Source organism: Hemiscyllium ocellatum, chromosome 12, assembly GCF_020745735.1.
Source record: "Hemiscyllium ocellatum isolate sHemOce1 chromosome 12, sHemOce1.pat.X.cur, whole genome shotgun sequence".
Classification (NCBI taxonomy): Eukaryota; Metazoa; Chordata; class Chondrichthyes; order Orectolobiformes; family Hemiscylliidae; genus Hemiscyllium; species Hemiscyllium ocellatum.
The window spans coordinates 56,274,872-56,299,251 of record NC_083412.1 but is presented as its reverse complement, the minus strand read 5'-3'; the positions used below and the strand labels follow the sequence as shown (position 1 = coordinate 56,299,251).

General features: G+C 39.7%; 1 protein-coding gene across 1 annotated transcript in view; it reads right to left on the bottom strand.

Moving 5' to 3' along the window:
- Positions 1 to 1,690: 1,690 nt before the first annotated feature.
- atg3 (autophagy related 3) overlaps positions 1,691 to 24,380 on the bottom strand; it is a 36,961-nt gene continuing 14,271 nt past the window's right edge. Inside the window, exons 4-11 of the mRNA XM_060833568.1 lie at positions 22,164 to 22,234; positions 21,785 to 21,892; positions 20,279 to 20,413; positions 16,364 to 16,401; positions 11,333 to 11,485; positions 10,583 to 10,710; positions 6,514 to 6,582; positions 1,691 to 2,154 (exon numbers count right to left, since the gene is read on the bottom strand). Of these exons, the coding sequence (XP_060689551.1) occupies positions 2,073 to 2,154; positions 6,514 to 6,582; positions 10,583 to 10,710; positions 11,333 to 11,485; positions 16,364 to 16,401; positions 20,279 to 20,413; positions 21,785 to 21,892; positions 22,164 to 22,234 (784 nt within the window). The 3' untranslated portion in view covers positions 1,691 to 2,072. The remainder of the gene's footprint in view (positions 2,155 to 6,513; positions 6,583 to 10,582; positions 10,711 to 11,332; positions 11,486 to 16,363; positions 16,402 to 20,278; positions 20,414 to 21,784; positions 21,893 to 22,163; positions 22,235 to 24,380) is intronic.

Below are 24,380 nucleotides of genomic sequence, written 5' to 3'. Positions count from 1 at the left end.
AACAGACATAGAATATTACAGTACAGTACAGGCTCTTCGGCCCTGATGTTGCACTGACCTGTGAAACCAATCTGAAGCCCATCTAACCGACACGATTCCATTACCATCCATACGTTTATGGAATGGCCATTTAAATGACTTTAAAGTTGGCGAGCTTACTATTGTTGCAGGCAGTTTCCATACCCTTATTATTGAGTCAAGAACCTATCTTTGACATCTGTCCTAGATTTATCAGCCCTCAATTTAAAGCTATGATTCCCCCTGCCAGCCATCAGAGAAAAAAGGCTCACTGTCTATCTATCCTCTGATCATCTTGTATATTTCTATTAAGTCACCTCTCAAACTTCTCTGCTCCAATGAAAACAGCCTCAAGTCCCTCAGCCTTTCTTCATAAGACCTTCCCTCCATACCAGGCAATATCATGGTAATTGCCTTTTGCACCTTCCTCAGCACCTGCCTACGGAACCGACTCCTTCCTCAGCACCTGCCTACGGAACCGATCCTTGAACTCAGCACTGCCCTCCTAACCTGCAACCCTCTTCCTGACTTCTCCGCCCCCACCCCACTCCAGCCTATCACCCTCACCTTGACCTCCTTCCACCTATAACATCTCCATCGCCCCTCCCTCAAGTCCCTCCTCCCTACCTTTTATCTTAGCCTGCCTGGCACCCCCTCCTCATTCCTGATGAAGGGCTCCAGCCCGAAACGTCGAATTTTCTGTTCCTTGGATGCTGCCTGACCTGCTGTTCTTTAACCAGCAACACATTTTCAGCAATTGCCCTTTGCACCCTTTCTAATGCTTCCACATTCTTCCTATAATGTGGTGACCAGAACAGTACGCAATTTTCTAAGTGCAGCTGCACCAGAGTTTTGTATAGCTGCAACATGACCTCTAGGCCTCCAAAACTCAATCCCTCTATCAATAAAAGCTAACACACCATACGTCTTCCTCACAACCCTATCAACCTGCGTGGCAACTTTCAGAGATCTATGTATATGGACACCGAGATCTCTCTGCTCATCCACACTGCCAAGAATCTTACCATTAGCCCAGTACTATCTATTCCTTCCAAAGTGAATCACCTTACACTTTCCTCATTAAACTCCATTTGCCACCTCTCAGTCCCACTCTGCAGCTTATCTATGTCCCTCTGTAACTTACAACATCCTTCGTCACTATCCACAACTCCACCAACTTTAGTGTCATCTGCAAATTTACTAATGAGTCGTTCCACGTCCTCATCCAGAGCATTTATAAAAAATGACCAACAGCAGTGAACCCAAAACAGACCCTTGCGATACACTAGTGACTGAACGCCAGGATGAACATTTCCCATCAACCACCACCCTGTCTTCTTTCAGCTCGCCAATTTCTGAGCCAAACTGCTAAATCACCCTCAATCCCATGCCTCCGTATTTTCTGCAATAGCCTCTCGTGGGGAACCTTATCAAAGAACAAATTAGTAACAAAACAAGATAATAACAGCTCATAGTACCAAAATAATAGAATTATAGTTTCCTTTCACAATTTTGTTCCAAGTTTATAGCCTGCTTTCTTGCTTGTGTAACATTAGTTGTTTTTCCTATTTTCTAGTTAAATGCTACAAATGTCTTTTACCCATTCAAGCAAAAAAACCTGACAATGTGCTACAAGACCACTTGTAAGAAAAAAGAGCATTTAAAGAAAACCTTTGTCAGACAATTTTCATTTATTTGTATACTGCAAATATAAATCAGTTTAATAGAAGTCAATACATCTTACTTTCAAAATGCAATGAAACATGAATTAAAGTATGCATTTGCTTTAGTTGTTTACTCAAAAGTAGACCAGGGAACACAAAATGGAGAGTTCATAGAAAAAAAGCAGATACGTTTTGTAATTGAATTCAGCTTCTTTGTATGGATAAACAGACAAGCTCTTGCCAATCTCATTACAGAACCTCTGAAAAAGGAACTGAACCTGAACAATAGTCAGAATTATGCTGAGCGAATTAATAGTTACAATTGAAAGGCAGCAGCTTTTTGTCAGCTCAGAACAAATTCTGATAATATTGAGATTGTGTAAACTTGAGTTACATGGTAAAGTGTCTTGTGTAATCATATTCAATTGTTGGAATGACTGCTTGAACAAATTTCAAAAAAATAAGAAGATACCTGAAAATCAGTAAGTTAAGGAAACAGTATCGTTAATTAAAACAATAAATATTGCAATCATTTGAGACCAAAATCTTTAACATTACAAAAAAATCCTGTGTGCCTAAAGTGACCTCTGGAAGTCCTTAGTGGCCAAAGAGGTTAGTAATAAATAATACACTTTAAATTAAGTGTTCTTACTACCACAAGGGGGGGGGAGGAAGGAACTGAAATTAGAAATAGAGTGGAAATTGGACTAAAGGAGAACTATGTATAATTTTAAACGCAATCAAAACTCAGGCTGGTAGCAGAACTCAAGAAAATGAATTTGTAGAATGTCTTGAGATGACTTTTAGGGTAGAGCCCAGTTGGGGTGCAGAACATGCAGTTCTGGAGTTAGTGATATGTAACGAGACAGACTTGATTATGGAACTGAACGTGAAGGATCCACTAGGGGGCAGTGACCATAATATGATAGAGTTCACCCTGCAGTGAGAAGATTGTATGAGATGGAACGGTATAACAATTGAGTATAAGGTAATCATAAAGACACGAGGGAGGAATTGACCAGAATTGATTGGAAGGGAAACCTAGCAGGGATGACATTGGAGCAGCAATGGCAGGGGCTTTTGGGTAATTAGGGAGGCACAGCAGAAATTCATTCCAAGGAAGTAAAAGCATACAAAGGGGAGGATGAGGCAACATTGGCTGACAAGAGAGGTCAGGGACAGCATAAAGGCAAAAAAAGAGAATATGGTGAAGATTAGTGAGAAGGCAGAGACTTAGGAAGACTAAGAATGAGCAGAGGATAACTAAAAAAAAGCAAAAAGGGGGAGACGATGAAATATATGATAGTAAACTAGCTAGAAATGTAAAAGAAGATTTCAAGAATTTATTTTTAGATATATAAAAGATGACAGAGGGGCAAGTTTGGTCATTGGATTGCTGAAAAACGATGCTGGCAAAGTAGTAATGGGGAACAAAGAAATGTCAGAGGAACTAAAACGGTACTTTGTATCAGTTTTCACAGTGGAAGACAACAATAACATACCAGAGCTTCAACAGTGTCAGGGGCAGAGGTTGGTGCTGTGGCCATTACTAAGGAGAAAGTGGTGGGGAAGCTGAAGAGTCTGAAAGCAGACAGCCTTGATGAACTACACTCCAGATTTCTGGAGGGCATAGCTAAGGAGATTGTAGAGGCATTGGTGATTTTTCAGGAATCACTGGATTCAGAAAGAGTCCCAGAGGACTGGAAAATAGCTAATGTAACATCCCGTTTAAGCAGGAGGGAAGGGAGAAGACAGGAAACTATAGGCTGGTTAACTTGACCTCAGTCGTTGGTAAGATTCTAAGAGTCAATTTTTAAGGATGAGATTGCAGAGTACTTGGAAGCGCATGGTAAAATAGGGTCTCTTGAGTACACGGTGGCTCAAGAGTGTCAGCATATCTTTGTCAAAGGGAGATCATGCCTGACAAGCCTGTTAGAATTTCTTAAGGTGGTAAAGAGCAAGTTGGACAAAGGAGTCAGGAGACTTGATCTATTTAGTTTTCCAGATGGCCTTTGACAAGATGCCATACAAAAGCCTGCTAAACAAGATAAGAGGTCATGCCATTAGGGGCAGATTACTGGCATGGATAGAGGAATGGCTGACTGGCAGAGAGCAGACAGTTTGAATAAAGGGATCTTTTTCAGGATGGCAGCTGATGACTAGTGGAGTTCTGTAGAGGTCAATATTGGACTGCAACTATTCGTATTATATATTAACAATCTGGATGAAGGAACTGAAGGCATTGTTGTGACGTTTGCAATTACATAAAGATTTTATAAACCTCAATAAGGTGTTCCCTCAACCTCCTACCCTCCAATGAAAAAGTCCCAGTCTTTCCAATGTATTTTTATAACTGAAACCCTCCATTCCTAGCAGCATCCTGGTAAATGTCTTTTGAACACTCCCCAGGTTAATAATATCCTTCCTGTAACATGGCAACCAGAACTGCATGCAGTAGATTAAATTAGATTAGTTTCCCTACAGTGTGGAAACAGGCCCTTTGGCCCAACAAGTCCACACCAACCTTCTGAAGAGTAACCCACCCACTCATTTCCCTCTGACTAATGTACCTAACAATATGGACAATTTAGCATGGGACAATCCACCTGACCTGCACATCTTTGGACTGTGGGAGGAAACCGGAGCACACGGAGGAAACCCACGCAGACATCGGGAGAATGTGCAAACTCCACACAGACAGTTGCCCGAGGTTGGAATTGAACCCGGGTCTCTGGTACTGAGAGGCTGTGGTACTAACCACTGAGCCACTGTGTACTCAAGAGACCTCACCAACATCCTCTACAACCTCATCATGACATTCCAACTCCCATACTCAAAGGTCAAAGCAACGAAGGCAAGTATGCTAAACACCTTCTTAACCACCCTGTCAACCTGTGATGCACATTTCAAAGAATTATGTACTTGAACCCAGAGGGCTGTCTGTTCTACAATACTATCTGGGGCCCTGCCGTTAACTGTATAAGTCCTGTCCTTGTTTGTATGGGTAAAGTGACAAGTTATACATTTTAATGGGAAGAATAGAGGCATAGACTATTCTATGAACAGGAGAGGCTCCAGAAATCCAAAGCACAAAAGGATAAGGGAGTCCCAGTTCAGGATTCGAGGTAAGCACGCACATTGCATCAACCTTCCTAACTGCCAATGTTAGCATTCATTTCAAGAAACAAGAACAGAGATGTACTGCTGACATTGTTAAGCTCTAGCCAGACCACATTTGGAATATTGTGGGTGGTTTTGGGCCCCTAATCTAAGGAAAGATGTGCTGTTATTGGAGGATGTCCAAAGAAGTCTACAAAAATAATCCTAGGGATAAACAGCTTGGTGTCATTTGAGGTGGTTGAAGACGCTGGATCTGTACCGATGGAGTGTAGAAGGATGAGGGGGGAGTCAGATGAAATTTATAAGATATTGAGTGTCTGGATAGCTTGGAAAAGGAAAAGGTGTTTCTAATAAAAGGAGAAACTTATGACCTGGGCGACACAGCCTCAGGAATGACGGACAACCCTTTAGAATTGAGATGAGGAAGAATTTCTTCAGACAGAGGGTGGCAACTCTGTGGAACTTCTTGCGACAGAGGACTCTGGACCCCAGGCCATTGACTGCATTTAAGAGAGCGAGACAGATTCTCAAGCAGTATGGGGATCAAGGTTTGTGGAGAAGACTGGATTTGGAAACTTATCAGTCACGATAGAATAGCAGAGCAGACTCAATGGGCTGAATGGCCTAATTCTGCTCTGATATCCTACGGTCATATGATAAAAAAGATCCTGATTCACAAACTTGGTGACTTCTCCTTTGAAATTTAAATCATAAACATATTAAGATTAAAACTGGGCGAACTTATGGCAGAATGACTGCTGGCCTTTTTAGCATCTCACTCTCTTTGTCTTCTCATTGAAATGCATCTTCACACTATGCATAATATAGAAAATAATTCTGCTTCCAGCAGTCACTCATCTGTCTATGGTTACCCTCGCTACAAACGATTGTTCCCTCAAATCCAGAGACTAGAGAGTGCACAACATGACTGGAGGAAAAGGACACAATCCCAAAAAATTTACTGTAATGTAAATAAAGCTAACGTAAGCAGCCTCAGCTCAGGATTTGGCACCCTGCATACTTTAACGGATAAAGCATAGAAATTTCACAGAACACAAGTCAGCAGGAGCTAGAACTAGTTACTAATATAACCCAGAAGAATGTTTGTGGAGGTCAACCCTGGCCTGACTGTACAGGATAGAGTTGAAGACCTTGAAGATTGATCCAGCCAGCCAAACTGGGAAGTTAGCTGCGTCACATTGGGAACTAAGTGTACTGGGCAATCTGGCTATAAACTTTGCCAATTGGCATACAGCATGAAAGAATCCAACTAAAAATTGCATGTGCTCTTTGCATCCAGACCACAGTCACCCATGCATCAAGTAGTCAATTCTATGAAATGAGATTGCACAATGGATCAGAATAATAGCAAAGGGAATTTAGAAGTTAGTTTATTATACTCTGTGCTGAGGCTGCTTTCCTTCAATTGGTGATAAATAAATTGCCGCTGAAGGATCAAGTATTAATTGTGTATCAGTTGACTTCGGACTGGCTAAGGTTACTTCCTAATCCACGTAGCTCAGCTCTTCTGCAGATACATCGAAAGATTAAGTTGTGTCACAGTGCATTAAGAGACAACTTCAGCAAGACTGCAATCAGCTTTTTTAAAAAACAGAGGGTAGATGAGTGTTAAATTGTCACTCAATAAATAATACTATTAAAATCTAAATGGTCATTAGCATTTTGGTTGCTTGATAATGTTCAAGGATACATGTGTACACCGAGTTCACCTCCACCTTCTGCAACTGTCTCAATGATTTTCTTCATTACCTCAGCATGCCTGAAAGACAAAACATTGGACACATTTAAACTACTCTTCACAAATACACACAAAGCCCTGCCAGAATCACCAATATGTCATTGAACACTGTAAAACAGATGTTAATAAGATGGGGAATGGGGGATTGTGTGTTATGGAATTCATTACAAATTATCATAAGGTGATACATTTTTGGCAAACATGCGCAGTAACTGCACTCCAAATATTTGAGAGGTCAGTTAAATGGAAGAGCAGAGAAATAGGGGGCACAGATTCACTGGACATTAAGAAGGTAGGACATCAGGTTGATAATGTTGTAAGAATGCCAATGCAAGTCTAAGTTAATCACAAATAAAAGACTAAAGAGAAACATCAGGAAGGAAAGTCTATAATAGCGCTTCTCAAATCATGATGTGCCATAACTGGCAACATGGAAAGCCTCAGTTGAAGCAACGTTGTGGTGACCATTACTTACACAATCACATTTGTCATACAGGAAGTAAGTGACAAAATTGCAACATTTAAGAAGAACGCTAGAAAATAATTTGGCAAACTACATTGAGCAATGGAGTATAGGATATATTTCCACAACTGGCAGAGTTTCAAATGTAATGACAACATGTAAAACATGGGATCCTTGCTCACCTCACAATGAGTATTTACTTTGAAAATGTAAACAGAAGTACAATTGAGTTGAGTTTCATTTACAATATTTGCTCAATATCGTGTTGCTCACGTGGAAAACCAGAAACAGAAATGCCCTATGACCGCACTGGTGAAAGCGTGCTTTGTTTCACAACATTATTGGGGAAACACCAGTAACAAAGGTACAATCTTGCAGTGATGGTTAAACATCACATTAATGACAGAGAGACTGCTGTGAAAAGCAGGTGGCCACTTCACAGATATCTGGATGTAAATAGCTGTCTTATTTAAATGTTTTCTTGCATGAAATTCCTTCATAATACAGATTTAACTCAGAAGCGAGTGGATCCATAATTACTATTCCAATTTGAAAGGGGTCCATCATCTGGTACTTCTTGATGATTACTAGTCAAGAACTAGGGGACACAACTGCAGAACAAATTGTTGGGCATTTAGGACTGAGATGAGAAGAGATTCACTCAATGTTTTAAACCTGTGGAGTTCTTTACCTCAAGGAGCTGTTGATGCTCAAGCAATGGATTTGTTCAAAACATATAGAGTCAAAGTTGTACAGGAAGCAGAGTCTTTAGTCCGATTCGTCCATGCTGACCACATATCCTAATTAATATACTCCCATTTGCCAACATTTGGCTCATGTCCCTCTAAACTCTTCCTATTCATAAAACCATCCAGATGCCGGTTAAATGTTGTAAATGTACCAGCCTCCATGAATGCTAATAAAGTTAAGAGATATGGAGATGGAAGTAGTAGGTGAAATGGAGGTTGATCAACTGGGTGTAGTTTGCTCGCTGAGTTACCTAGTTAGCTGATAAAACATCTGAAAATGAACCTTCCAGCTTAGCGAGGAAACCTACATCCAGAACCTCAAGCTGAGCTACAAATCTTCTCAAAACCCAGTAGATCAATTATACGATCATTAAGCTGAACCTAGGGCCCCTGCTTTTATTTCTCACATTCTTCTACAAAATGTATGGCTTTTGGAACGTTAAATAAGTGCATGAGAACTGTTAGATTATAAACAGTAAAATAACTTCTTACAATAGGGCATTTTTGGGAAGTATTTTGGTATTTTGACTACTTTATTCTATTATTTCATTAAAGGGCATTTTGGTGTTAACATTAAACCTCACTTTCCCCATGATCAGCACGAAAGCGTTAAAAATGGTCAGCCCACAACTCTAATCTGAAGTTTATGTGCTCATTCCCACTTTTATGGCGGTGGGCTTTGTGTAACACAAGTATCTGCTGTGGAAGCACAGGACACACTGAAAAAGCAGTGATAGAGATGCAGCAGCTGCTGGCTCCACAAGTGAAATGCCTTTTCCAGCACTCCTTGGGAGCTAGAATGAACAACAGCACGCTCTCTTCCACCCTCGCCCCTCCCCAAACATGCCTCAAAGCAGTCTTCCATCTACATACTGTTGTGCTCTATCACTAATCCCTTCCTTTTCCATGGTGTATGATCTTACCCCCTCTGGATGCCCAGCCTCACCAACCAAACACCCTACCGACAATAGTTGATAACTCTTCTTCATTGTAGCTGCATGCCATTGGCTTTTCATTTAACTGTCTAGAGTTTAAGCTTCACAGATTCCTAATAGAAACTGATTTTAAGAAATTGATAACAGACTATATCAGGGTCTTTAGCTTTAAGAGACAATAGCCAATAATGAAGTTTTAAAACTTTTAGAAAGATATACTGACGTTTTGGTGAATAAACTTGGCCAGCCTAAAGCTTGTCCTTTTGCAAAATTTAAAAATTGCTGATTTTAAAAGTTATCACATAGGGCATCTATTTTCTTTAGCTTTTACAACCCATGATTATCTATTCTCTGACATGATACAGTCCTGAAATAATGGTCTTCAAGTTACAAGTAGATGGTAGGAACAATTCCTTTGTAAACTCTTAACACCAAAGTCCAAGCTTGAAACAAAACTTCAGAATTTTTATTTTTTCCAGAAATGGACAGGGAGTTTTAGTCACTGAAATGCTTTGTAAGGTACCTAGAAGGATGAAGTTTTTTCCTGGTTTTAACTGACACTTAAACTCTCAGGAAGAGGTGAGGCAAGTAATCAGACATGCCCACAGAGAATGAGCAAATCACTACCAGAATTCAAACAGCAGTGCACTTTTCATTTCGATTTATATTTTCTAAATGATCTGCTCAAGGATGTTATTTCTGGCAGGTGTGACTTGAGCACAGACCTCTTGGCTCAAAGATAAGGACATTACCACTTTGCCACAGTGTGTAGATTTAGCTATTTTTAAAATCAACCTGCTCAGAGATTTCATGACATACCTCTGGGCTGTTAGGGTCACTACCACTGCACTGCAAGGGACCCTTTCATGTAGCTTTAACTATTTTTCATCAGCCTGTTCAGATAGATTACCATACAACTCTGGAATGGCTGGGACTTAATTCAGGCCTCCTATCCCAGAGTTAGAGACACCACCACTAAAGCATAAGGCCGCTATAAAGTAAATTTCAATATTTTCTAATCAAGTCGGTTTAGGGATGTCATTACACATCACTGAAGCATTTAGGATTTGAACCTGGATCTGCTGGCTCAAAAGATAGGGACACCACCACTGCACCACAAATCTCACACAATGTAGATTAATTTATTTATTTTCAAATCAATCTGTTCAGAAATGTTATTACACATCTCTGGAATAGGTGGGATTTGAATCTCGGCCTCCTGGCTTACAGGCAAGGAAATTACAACTGCACCAGAGTGTCCCTACATACGTAGACTATTTTTTAAAGTAAATAACATTCCTCATTAAAGATACTACTAGAACTTAGTGCATTCAGCAATAGCCTAGCTCTGCAACTACAATCACAATGGCTTCCTCCTTGCTTTTTTCTCAAATGGAAGAGATTAATACATAAACTGATTGTACTTGAAGTGCAAATAAGGTGTAGTCAGGAAAATCCAAAGGGGTAAGCAAATCTACTGAATATTTTACTGTGGATGCGCTTACATTCATGACCAACATTACTTGACAATTAATTCATCAAAAAGAAGTTGAGAAATATGAATTCCAGAATATCCACCATTTTCTCCAACTCACTTTTAGGCCAGCCCAACTATTGATTGTACATTACACATTTGATGAATAAATATTCACATTTCCATAACTGCAAAGATATTTAGAAGTCAACCTGTATTCCAATATTGCCCTGCAAGTACAGTAGATTGTTTATCTTAAGTATTTATTTTTAACCTTGAATAACTCCGATTATCAATATTGTTGAAGATCAGGTGTTTTAAAAGTTACTTTTTAATCAACACTGATAAATCCGTAATTCCCAAATTAATTAGCAGACTGTTGAAAATTACAAATGAATACCTGCATGGATGAACAGAACACATTGAAGGTGGGGGCAAGTGGGGATGATTTTCAATTGTCACTGTTTTCTTGACATGGTCCTGGCTAATGTCTTCATACATCTCTTCTACAGTCAGTGGGTGTCGTTGCTGAAAATAGGAACATGCCAAATGGTTGATTATGGTTTTACATACATTAATCACGTATGACAAATCTGTATCATAATTAAAATAATAGAGTTTGGTATAACCATTATACTAGGAGAAAGTGTGGACTGCAGATGCTGGATATCAGAGTCGAGAGTGTGGTGCTGGAAAAGCACAGCAGGCTAGGCAGCATCCGAGGAGCAGGAGAATTGACGTCTCGGGCATAAGCCCCTGATGAAGGCTTCTCCTGCTCAGGCTTCTTCCCACCTCAGGCGACTGACTGTGTGGAGTTTGCACGTTCGCCCCGTGTCTGCGTGGGTTTCCTCCGAGTACTCTGGTGCCCTCCCACAGTCCAAAGATGTGCAGGTTAGGTGAATTGGCCATGCTAAATTGCCCATAGTGTTAGGTAAGGGGTAAATGTAGGGATATAGGTGGGTTGCGCTTCGGTGGGTCAGTGTGGACTTGTTGGGTCGAAGGGCCTGTTTCCACACTGTAAGTAATCTAATCTAATTCTCGAATATAACCATTAAACACTATATAATGTTCAAGAAAATAAAGCTCACAAACAATTGTAAAATACAAATCCCTTTACATAACAATGATTGATAAGACACTACCTGTTTACCTCATCATAACCAAACAACCAAAGCCTGGGTGTCTGATAATACTTGTCATAAGTAATATATAGATCATAAGTTCTTGTCTGAAGAATTCCATCCTCTCCAACAGCATCTGCTTTGGGCTTGCTCGCTTCTATCTTGCTCGTATCCAGGGTTGCCTAGAGCAAACAGTTTACAAGAAGATCATATTTCAATGATTGCTTATTCAAATCCAAATTGTAATACTGCTAGAGTAACATTTTAATTCAATTAAACTTTACTTTCTTTCTCAATTAGCCTAATCTTTACAGTCACGTGTCATTTTCATAAAGAAAACAGTCCTTGGTGGCACAGTGGTTAACACTGCTGCTTCACAGCGCCAGAGACCCGGGTTCAATTCCCGCCTCAGGCAACCGTGTGGAGTTTGCACATTCTCCCAGTGTCTGGGTTTCCTCCGGGTGCTCCTGTTTCCTCCCATAGTCCAAAACTGTGCAGGTTAGGTGAATTGGTCATGCTAAACTGCCCGTAGTGTTAGGTGAAGGGGTAAATGTATGGGAATGGGTCTGGGTGGGTTGCTCATCGGAGGGTCGGTGTGGACTTGTTGGGCCGAAGGGCCTGTTTCCACACGGTGTAATTTAATTTATCTTTAGCAAGTGTGAGGCCCGGCTAGCTCAGTCGGTAGAGCATGAGACTTTTATAGGTTTGCAGATGACACCAAAATTGGAGGTGTGGTGGACAGCGAAAAGGGTTACCTCAGATTAAAACAGGATCTGGACCAGATGGGCCAATGGACTGAGAAGTGACAGATTCAGATAAATGCGAGATGCTGCATTTTGGGAAAGCAAATCTTAGCAGGACTTATACACTTAATGGTAAGGTCCTAGGGAGTGTTGCTGAACAAAGAGACCTTGGAGTGCAGGTTCATAGCTCCTTGAAAGTGGAGTTGCAGGATAGTGAAGGTGGTGTTTGGTAAGCTTTCCTTTATTGGCCAGAGTATTGAGTGCAGGAGTTGGGAGGTCATGTCGCAGTGGGACAGGACACTGTTTAGGCCGCTGTTGGAATATTGCGTGCAATTCTGGTCTCCTTCCTATTGGAAAGATGTTGTGAAACTTGAAAGGGTTCAGAAAAGATTTACAAGGACATTGCCAGGGTTGGAGGATCTGAGCTACAGGGAGAGGCTGAACAGGCTGGGGCTGTTTTCCCTGGAGCGGCGGAGGCTGAGGGGTGACCTTATAGAAGTTTACAAAATTATGACAGGCATGGATAGGGTAAATAGACAAAGTCTTTTCCCTGGGGTGAGGAAGTCCAGAACTAGAAGGCGTAGGTTTAGGATGAGGAGGGAAAGATATAAAAGAGACCTAAGGGGGGCAACTTTTTCCACGCAGAGGGTGGTACGTGTATGGAATGAGCTGCCACAGGATGTGGTGGAGGCTGGTACAATTGCAACATTTAAGAGGCATTTAGATGGGTAAATGAATAGGAAGGGTTTGGAGGGATATGGGCCGGGTGCTGGCAGGTGGGACTAGATTGGGTTGGGATATTTGGTCGCATGGACAGGTTGGACCGAAGGGTCTGATTCCATGCTGTACATCTCTATGACTCGATGACTAGGGATAAGCTAGGGCAAACTCTAACCTTCCTTTACAAGAAAAATATCCGAACACGAGACATTTTACTGCCTGGCAATCACACAGACCAGCAATAAGATCATCTATTTGAATGTTAGATGGTGATTAGTAATGATATGAACATACGAACAAGGGCAGGAGGTGGTCATTTGGCTGCTGATAGTGGATCTATTTATAATCTCAAATCTACATTCCCATCTGCTTTGATAACCTTCCACTCAGCTGCTTATCAAGAATCTATCTGCCTCTGTCCGAAAAACATTCATGGATTCTTCTTTCGCACCCTTTTCAGGAAAGGCATTCCAGAGACTAAAGAAAAATTCACTGTTTTAAAGGAGTGCATCTTATTTTTAAACTGTAACCCCTAGTTATAGACTCTCCCAAAACCTTCTGTCTATATCTACCCTGTCAAGATCTTTCAGAATCTAAAGTTTCAATCAAATCCCTCCATACTGTTAAACTCCAACCAATGGAAGACCAGTCTGTCTAACCTATCCCCATCAGTGGAACTGCCTACTTGTTATTAGTTTAATAGTCCTTCTCCTAACTTAAAGGAAAAACTACTGCTCACAGTACTCCTGATTTAACCTCACCAGTGCATTGTAAGATTGAAGGATATTCTTCCTACTTTTGTATTCAATGACCTTCACAATAAACGATACAAATTCACTTTTCTAATTACTTGCTGGACATCTCCATACTAGTTTTTTGCCCTTTGAGATGCATAGAGATTTAAATGTTCTAGTATGCAGAGTGACAATTTCTCACTATTTAGTGAATGCTTTCGTTTAAATCTTCCTATCAAAATGGACAAGTTCACATTTTCCCACATTATTTTCTATTTACCACACTGATAACTATCTACATCTTTTGTGGGCATCTTATGTCCACTTCACAACTTAAGTTTCTACCTACTTCTGTGTTATCAGCAAATTGATAACTACATCTTCCGTTTATTCATTCCGGTCATTTATATAAATTGTAAAATGTTGAGGCTATCTGTAGTACATCAGTCTAGATTGTGCCAATCAGATAAAGACACTTTCACGTAAGCTACTCAATTTTCTTATCTATACCAATGTTATCCCCTGCACCATATGCCTTTATTTCCCACAATAATCTTTGATGCGGCACCTTACCAAAACCATTCTGGAAATCTAAGAACAGATTTCCACAAAATGTTAATTCCTCAAGCATCTCCAATAAATTGGTTAAACATGATTTCACTTTCACAAAAATATACTGACTTTGGATAAATTCAAGATTATTAAGCAAGTGCCCTGCTATAATATTCAGTAATAGCTACAAACATTTATCCTTGGACAGATGTTAAGCCAAGTGGCCCACATCAACTATCTCACTAGCCACTCACTGTATAACCCTAGGATGAAGTCCATCTAAACCCAATGGCGTATCAATCCACAGTTCCAAAATTTACTCAGTATCATATCCCCACTGATTGTAATTTTCTTTAGTCCCTCTTGCGCTTCTACTGAATGCAGCCATTGGTATTATATGGCACTTGGGAATGAGAAAAATATTTTAATGTGAAAAATGGCACATAGTTTAAAAAAAAAGTACAATCGGTTCAAGAGTTTAATACATTTTTCAAAAGTGCAAACCAGTAATCTTTAATTTTTTTTGTACACTGGAATCATAATTAATTTATTCAACTTGCTCTCAATATATGCCAATTGCACAGGGAAGTTAACTTTGACTGAGAGTGTACATTTTCAAAATTGTGTTTGATGGTTATTTTGCAGGATCCTATTTACGACTCCTCACAATAAAGCAATCTATGCCTGCATGAAATGTCATCAGTCCTGCATATAATATTCACAACTCGTAAGTGTTCAGTAATGATCATTTCTAAAGGGAATTAATTTAGTACATTAAAATAATGAAGGTGTTAGATTAGTTCAAGTTAAGTTATTGGAGCCAAATAGGCATGGTGGACTGGGCTGTGCCTGTCGGGGCATCAATACAAAGTGAGAAAACAGTTAGGTTACATATTAGTGCTTTTTTTTTGTACAGAGTTGTCGTGCTCTAAAACAACTTGCCAATGTGTTTATGAAATAATTTGTAGAAGGGTAAAAATATGGGATAATCTCCCACAAGTGAAAGACACTGTGACTCAATTGTGGAGACCAAGTGTCAACGTGGAGTTGAGGCCACAAACAAGTCAGCCATGATCTTAATGAATGGCAGATCAGGCTTGAGCAGTCAAAAGAACAAATTCATATATTTGCATGTTTGAGTTACAACTTCCTTTCCCACATAAGGTCAGAAGTGTGAATTCTCACTGATGATTGCACTGTGCTCAATGCCATTCACAACTTCTTGGGTATTGATGCAGTCATGTACATATGTAGCATGATCTGGGACAATGTTCAGGGTTGGGCTAATGTGTTACCAAGTAACAATGCAGTAACTAAAGTCTGGTTGAAGATTTGTAGCTCGGGTGTCCGTTGTTGTGGTTCTGTTCGCCGAGCTGGAAGTTTTTGCTGCAAACGTTTCGTTCCCTGGCTAGGGAACATCATCAGTGCTATTGGAGCCTCCTGTGAGGCTCCAATAGCACTGATGATGTTCCCTAGCCAGGGAACGAAACGTTTGCAGCAAAAACTTCTAGCTCGGCGAACAGAACCACAACAATGCAGTGACTCACCCAGTCTCCCTTGGCCACACCTTTCAAAACTGTGACCACTAAAGGATAATGGTAGCAGCTGCATGGAAACACCATCACCTTTTGAAGTCAGACACCATCCTGAATTGGAACTATATCGCCATGCCTTCACAATCGCAGGGACAAAAATCTGGAACTTGTTTTCTAACAACACTGGATACCTCTATATCTAAAAGACTGCAAGGGTTTAAGAGGGCAGTGCACTACCACCATCTCCAAGGATGGGCAATAAACTATGGCCTAGGAAGAAATATCCACGTCTCATGAATGAATGATTAAAATGTAAAGGTTGTTGGGTTAACTGGATACTGATAACTTTAATTATTACGGTCTTGGCCCTTTGAGGTTCAACAAAAACATTTGCACCATTTTTCTGGGCTGGCCTGATATTTCTCTGTATTACTGTCATGAGATCCCAAAGGCCAATGTGTTTCAAGTGCTGCAATCATTTCTACTGTTTGGATCTCCTGGAAGCAGTACATACTGGAATATCCAAATTATCAACCAAAACTAAATAGTGGGCTTCTTTATTGCTATTTATGCCACCCATCTCAAAATTCCCCAGTGTCATGAAACAGTGAGACCATATTACTTCAGGTGCATAAGTTTCTGCATTTAACACAAATATGAAGTTTCCAAACTACTTTTCCTGAAACATCAATTCTAAGTTCAAACAAACAGCAAATAACTGAAGAGGGCAATTAAAACATATTTTGCTTTAAACATTGTAGCAATTTGTAACTTACATCATCTGTCTCTTCCAACAATCCACTTTCTTCATAGGCTGCAAGAAAGGAAAATTTACTAAGACGCTAGAACAAGAAAACAAACTGTACACTGATTTAACAATATAATCATTAAATTGCCGCTGAAGGTATGTAATAGCATAGATCACTGGATAAAATTTTATTTTCACCCACAGATTTATGCTCAAAATTATGTGTCAGCTGGGGCAATCAAAAACCAAAACTGAAATAGCAACACAAGAACCACAAATAATAGGCCACAGTTCAATAAACAATAAGTACTCAGCACTGTTTAGTATATGGCTGATAATTAGTAATAACAAATAATAGGGTACTGAGCAGGCAACAGAATTTAATCAGATAAGTGCGATAATTTTGAGATAATTCCATATTTTTTGTTTATCTCAACTCCCGCATTACCAATGTGCAGCTAAACTTTAATATTGCAAAATGACCCCAGGAGTGTTGTCAGACAAGACTGGACATCAAACTTAATGAAGATACACTAGGGCAACTGATACAAAGCTTGGTCAAAGAGATAGCTTTTAAGCAGCACTTCAAAGGGAATAAAGTACGAAAGAAAGAACCAAAATCTACTGTAATGTTTAACTTATTAACAACCGCAATTCTGGTCTCCTTCCTATTGGAAAGACGTTATGAAACTTGAAAGGGTTCAGAAAAGATTTACAAGGGCGTTGCCAGGGTTGGAGGATCTGAGCTACAGGGAGAGGCTGAACAGGCTGGGGCTGTTTTCTCTGGAGCGTCGGGGTTGAGGGGGAACCTTATAGAGGTTTGCAAAATCATGAGGGACATGGATAGGTTAAATAGACAAAGTCTTTTCCCTGGGGTCAGGGAGTCCAGAACTAGAGGTCATAGGTTTAGGGTGAGAGGGGAAAGATATAAAAGAGACCTAAGGGACAACTTTTTCATGCAGAGGGAGGTATGTGTATGGAATGAGCTGCCACAGGATGTGGTGGAGGCTGGTACAATTGCAACATTTAGGAGGCATTTGGATGGGTATATGAATAGGAAGGGTTTGGAGGGATATGGGCCGGGTGCTGGCAGGTGGGACTAGATTGGGTTGGGATATTTGGTCGCATGGACAGGTTGGACCGAAGGGTCTGTTTCCATGCTGTACATTTCTATGACTCTATAACCCTCTCACACAGCTATCATAATGCCAGTTTTTGTCAACTACAGACTGTTGACAGACTGTTCCCCTAATGAGAAGGAATGAAGAAATCCTAGCAGCTATAGATTCTAAGTAAAATTCCACTCCATTACTGTTGAGCAAGTCGTTATTAATCAGTGATAACAAAACTGAACTGCTGCTAAATTTGGTCTCAATGGAGTATTGCAAGAACCCATTCATCAGTTTCCCTTTTAACAAAAGAATGTAGTCAGATAATACATTATTTAAGCTGCTCTGATGTATTACCACAAAAATAAATTGTACGGAGCAATTAGAAAAGCCCCAGGTTGATCTTGGATGCCTGCCTGGTTAACTGATCTCTTGAGACCAAACAATGGTCTCAATAGGTTTACATGCCTGTTTGTTGACAAGTGGCTCCTGCTTGCAAATGCATAAATATGGATATCAGGATTGACTAGTAGTAAACCAGGGAATTTCTATGTATTTAATTTGTACAGAATTCTAGAAGATATTCATAAGTTCCCACAAAAGAGTCTGGTACCTTATGAAAGTCGCGTTCCATTCTATTCCCATTTCAGTATATGTTTCACTTCCCTTTCCCAACCAGTACTCACCTACTTACTTTTTGAAAGCACCCAAGTTATTTGTCTCAACACGTTCATGTGAGGGAAAGTTCCACAGTCCCACAGCTCACCACCAACTTCTCAAAGGCAACTAGGGATGGGCAATAAACGCCTGCCCACCTAGTGACGCCTATGTCCCACGAGCAAATTAAAAACTTGTTGCTGAGTAAATGCATTTCCCCTCATTTCTCTTTTGAATTTAGAGATTGTTAATTGGATTTGAAATTGGCTTGAAGATAGCAGACAAAGGGCCTGTGACCAGTAGAGTTCCACAAGAACTGGTGCTGTGTCCACTGCTTTTCATCATATATAAATGATTTGGGTGTGAATATAGGAGGTAAATTTGCAAATGACACCAAAATTGGTGGATTGTGAAGAAGGTTATCTCAGAATACAAAGGGAGCTTGATCAGATGGGCCAAGGAGTGGCCGATGGAGTTTAATTTAGATAAATGTGAGGCATTGCATTTTGGAAAGGCAAATCAGGGCAGGACTTACACAGTAAAAATGGTACAGTCCCAGGAGAGTGTTGTCAAACAAAGATATCTGAGGGTGCAGGTGCATAGTTCTTTGAAAGTGGAGTCTCAGGTAGACAGGCTGGTGAAAGCATATGTCACACCTGCCTTTATTGGTCTGTGCATGGTGTACAGGAGTTGGGATGTCAGTTTGCAGCTGTATAGGACTATGTACAATTCTGGTCACCCTTCTTTAGGAAGGATATTGTGAAACATGAAAAGATCTACAAGAATATTGCTGTGATTGGGAGATTTGAGTTATGTGAGAGGTTGAACTGGCTGGGGCTAATTTCCCTGGAGTTTTGGAGACTGAGGGGTGACCTAATAGTGGTTTATAAAATCATGAGGAGCATGGATAGGGTGAATAGCCTAGGTCTTCTTTCCCAGGGTTGGGGTGGGGGGGGCTCCAAACTTAGAGAGGGCATAGGTTTAAGTTGAGAGGGGAAAAATTTAAAAAGAACATGAGTAGCAGCTTTTCCATGCAGAAAAAAAAACAGTGGTACACTTCTGCAACAAGCTGCCAGAGGAAGTGGTGGAGTTGAGCACAATTACAACATTTAAAAGGCATCTGGATGGATATATGGTTAGAAAGGGTTTAGAGGGACATGGGACAAATGCTGGCAAATGGGACTAGGTCAGATTGGGATATCTGGTTAGCTCAGATGAGTTGGACCTAAGTTGTTTCCGAGCTATACGCCTATTTTCTAATAATGGCTCATGGCTTTAAATTCTCGAAAAATTGTTTCTCCATCAATGCTTTCCAACTCATTCATAAAATTAGAGACCTTGTATGAAACAATTAGAAAAACAAATGGCACATTAGACTTTGTTCCAAAATTATTAGTGTAAATGAGGCATAACTCTCTTTGTATTCTCTCAAGGTCTTGGGAGGACCACATCCAGAGCTCGTGTACAATTTAGGTCTCCTTATGCAATGCATGCCATACTGGTCTTAGAGGAAGTGAAACAAATACTTGTTCTGAGCATGAAGATGATCCAATGAAAACAGATTGGGCAATCCCACATGCTGGCCCCAAAATCCCTAGAGTTAAGAATAATAAATGTTTCTGATTGAGACACAAGTTTAAGTGACTTGATAGGGTAGATTTTATATCACATTTTGTAGGCTACATGGCAGAGACACAGGCCATTCAGCCCAACCAGTCCATGTCAATCTTTATGATTCACCCAAGCCTTTTTCCATCTGATCTCATCCAAATCCATTCCTTTCTTTCGCCATCAGCTTATCTTGTCTATGTCTTGTTATTAATATAGGCGTCATCGTATGGTGATTTAAACATTTTTCACAGCTTTTGTGTGAAAGTACAAGTTACAATAAATTACTATTTTATACTAATTTCCCCTTAATGCATCTATACTATTCATTTCAACCACTCCCTGTGGCAGTACGTTCGTTGGCTGAAGAGTTGAGAAAAAACAGGTGACAGTCTGAAATGAAACAAAGAGACATTTCTCTCAAGAGCCAGGAAGCCTCGGTAAATGAGTATATTTAAGTCAGAGAGTGATTCACACAGAGGGAATGAATGAGAGTCAGGGAACCCATAAAGATTAGAGTATTTCAAATGGACTGTTACTGAGAACTAAGAGTATAGCAGTGCTATTACCTTCCATATCAGCAGCTTCTCCATCATCGTCTTCATCATTATCATCCATACAGGATGTGCTGCCACCTATACACTTTGAGTTGTCTTTGCTTTCTAGAGTAATCTCTGTGACAGAATCTGTCAATCCAGCAACACCTGTCAACGCCAGAAAAATGCAGTTGTGAAATGTCTATCAACATTTCCAATGCATAAGAACAAAATAATTTCTAAAATATTTACTTCATATTAAGTCAGGTTATACATGAAGAGAGACAGGTTTAGAGTTATTACAATTGTCTCAACAAGAATTCAGACATGAAGTTTATACAATACATTATAGCACAGGAACAGGCTCTTCAGCCCACCAAGCCTGTGCCAATTTAGACCAACTACTTATTGCCCCATGTGGTTTATATCCATCTGTTCACCTCCCAATCATGTATCATGATATGCCTTATATCTTAATGTGTTTACTTCCACCACCTCCACAGACAGTGCATTCTAGGCACTAATCACCCTTTGCATGAAAGGTTTTCCCCAAATTCTCCCCTCAACTTTCCCTCTTGCACTTTGACCCTGTGCCTTCTTGTAGGTGACCCTTCTACCCTGGAAAAAAAAGCCTTTCACTATCCACCCTAACTATGCCTGTCATAAATGTTGTTGATGTCTATCAGGTCGCCTTTCAGCCTCAGTCCTTTCAGAATTTATCCAACCTCTCTTCATAACTAAAATCCGCTAGACCAGGCAACAACCTGATAAAACTTCTTCACAACCTGTCTAAAGAATCCATGTCTTTATTGTAGCATGGCAACCAGAACTGCATGCAATATTCCAAATGTGGCCGAACTGAAATTTTATACAGATGTAACATAAGTTGCACTATATTCAATGCTGATGAAGTCAAGCATTCTGTATACCTTGACTGCCTTATCCACCTGTGTTGCTCCTTTCAGGGATCTGTGGACGTGTACACCCAGATGCCTCTGTATGCCAATGCTTCTTAAGGTTCTGCCATTTACTGTATAATTCAGGTCACCTGACTTTTTCAGGTAGCATTTTCAATCATTCTCATTATCCTTGCTCTTAAAAGCAAAGCAAATCCTCAGATAAACTAATTAGTTCAAATCCTGGTACATAATCCCAGTACTGCAAAACCTATCAGTAAGGGAAACCCAATGTAGGAACAAATAAAGGCACAAATATCTTTAAATTCTAAGGTAAATGATTAAGTCACAGTTTACGAGCAAGGAAAACAAGTGGCTATAGAGTAGTTCAAGAAGCTGCAATTTACCAATTCTTTTATAATTTTGTGCAAAATTAGCTGAAAAGTAAATTTTCCAGAAATCTTACTACTTTGTGAATATAAATAAATATGCCCAGCCTAAATACCACAGAAACGGTCTAGAATTTACTCAGTTGGCTCTGATCTACATTTATTTTTTAAAACCATTTAATAAGTTAGAAGAGTAATATTTCTTGACAATTTTAGAATTAAAGGTCCTTTTTTGATTTTTTTTATTCTGATACCTGAATTGTGGTAAGTATCCACCCATCCCCCATCACCATCATCCTCTTCAATGACTGCTTCAAATTCATCAGAATATTCCATCTGTTTGCAACGCTTATAGCAAGGAACTATATGGGAATAGAAAAAAAAACTTTGTGAAACAATACAAGCAGCACTGTAGATTTCCTCTACTTAAAGCTACACAAGATTATAGCTTTATTTATTAAAATGTAGACCATTTAACCATATTAAAATATAAAGTATATTTGCACAGTGAACAACTAAACCACCTGATGTTCAGCAATATTTTAAACTGAAAAGATACACTAATTCACATTAATGTATTATGACTGAGTGAAAAAGGTATAATTAATTGATTTAGAATGAAAACACTGGTACCATTTCTTGTCACCATAAACTGTTTATCCTTGGGCAAGTACGGTTTGACTTTGGCATCCTCCCCAGTTCCCCTGCAAAAAAACAATAGCATACAGATAATAATCATTTCATTTTAAATTGTCCTTATCATTTTATATTTATCAATTAAAATGACAAGTTGCATTAACACTTCCTTTGGGCTACATACTTTTTGAAGACAAACTAGGTTTTTCTGTTCGATTGCAAATGAAAATGGCCTCCTCATCGACAGAAGTGGAATGCTAAAGATTCATCCCTGGGACTTGGTCTGGTCTCAAATTACTTCAGTCGACCAGTGGCCTGATTGCTTATTAGTTCCTTTGTGAAACCACTCAAAGTTTTATTGTTGAATCAGAGTTTGCCATTTTAACCTGAGTGACAAGCTAATGCCATTTCTTCCAGCTCCTTAGATGTATCCATTAGATATTTTAAAATCATTGATCCTCCCCTTCCTAAATAATCATGGCAGGGTCACACAGGATTCTCATTGGATCAACCCTAACTTAAGAGATCTAATGTTGGTTCCCTGAATTTGTGACCCAAAAATCCAAGAAATCAGAGTATAACAATGACACTCAAGAAGCAACTCAGAGTTGTTGACCTGCAATAGAAGTTAGAGACACTGTGATGATAAGGGAAAGAGAGGAATCTTTGGATGGTTTTCCCCAGATGTGCAGGAAGAGGAGTGTGAGACTGGTATTCAACAGGATCAGGAAAGATACGGTGCCATAAAGAAGGAGATTGTGCAGACACTGGTCCTGTGCAACAGATACATTGTATTTGCTACATGCAAGGACAAAGATAAACATTGCTTATTATACAGGCAAGAATACTAACCATGGAATTATAGAATGGGATGCAGTTCAAATGGGGAAAGAGGAAATTCAATAACTAGTGTTTTAGATTTTGTCCTATGTTGTCTATACAGTTGCATCCAGGAGTCCAGAAGGATGTTTTGCTTGTGTGCTAGAAAATAAGAGAGATACAGAATATCTCAAAGCAAGTGGAAAGGAACTTGGAAAAGGAAGGACGGACATGGGAAGAAAAGTGGAAAGAGGCCACAATGAAAACATTATATTGCTTTATACAGTATGATTTCCTCACACCTTATTTTTGCAATTAGTTTTGTGTATTCAGCAAGTTTGAGTAGATGCCACTTAGTCCCTTCATTTAAGTTATTATCATAGTCTGTGCAAGACAACAAATGAAAAGCTGACAAAAGAAAGGTTAGAGAGAGATGTGGCACAGTGGCTCAGTGGTTAGCAGTGCTGCCTCACAGTGCCTGGAACTTTAGTTCGATTCCAGCCTTGGGCGACTGTCTATGTGGAGTTTGCACATTCTCCCACTGTCTGCGTGGGTTTCCTCCAGATGCTCCAGTTTCCTTTCTCAGTCCAAAGATGTCCAGGTTAGGTGAATTGGCTGAGCTAAATTGCCCATGGTATCCATGAATGTGTAGGTTAGATGCATTAGCCTGGGGAAATATAGAGTGGTAAGGGAATGGGTGTGGGTGGGATACTCTTCGGAGGGTCGACGTGGACTTGTTGGGCCAAATGGCCTGCTTCCACATTGTAAGGATTCTATAATTCTATAAAGCTAAAGAAACAACGGGAAATGAAAAAGTAAAATTAACTTCGAAAATAAAAAAGTTAGGAATCTTCAAATCACTAAAAGCAAAACAAAAGGACAGGGATAGACTCTCATAATTCTAGCAAAACGGGCAGCATTATCAAATTTGTCTCATTGTTTAGCCGGGGAACTAAGTTGGGATATATGAGGTTAGGAAAGAAAAAGACATTTAAAACAAAAAAGCAGAGATAATTGATGAAATAATCAAACAGAGATGATAAAAACCCTTGGTCTAGATGGATTGCATCCAGATACATTGGAAAGTTAGGAGAAGGACAGCAGAAGCACCAGCTCATGTGTACACTACCATACTTATTAGAAAAGAAACAGCACCAGAAAACTGTAAGATGTCTATAATTGGAGGGGAGATGGAACAATCTCGGGAACCAAAGTAATTAGCTGAGTCAGTGGTATGAACGATAATAGAATCTTCAAAAGGTTTAATAGAACAACATCTGGAAACAAAGTTTTAAATCAGCATGGAATCTAAAATGGATGACAATGCTTGCTCAACCTAAAGCAGTACCATGAAGATTAGATAAAGATATAATATGTTTGGATTGCCAAAAGGTC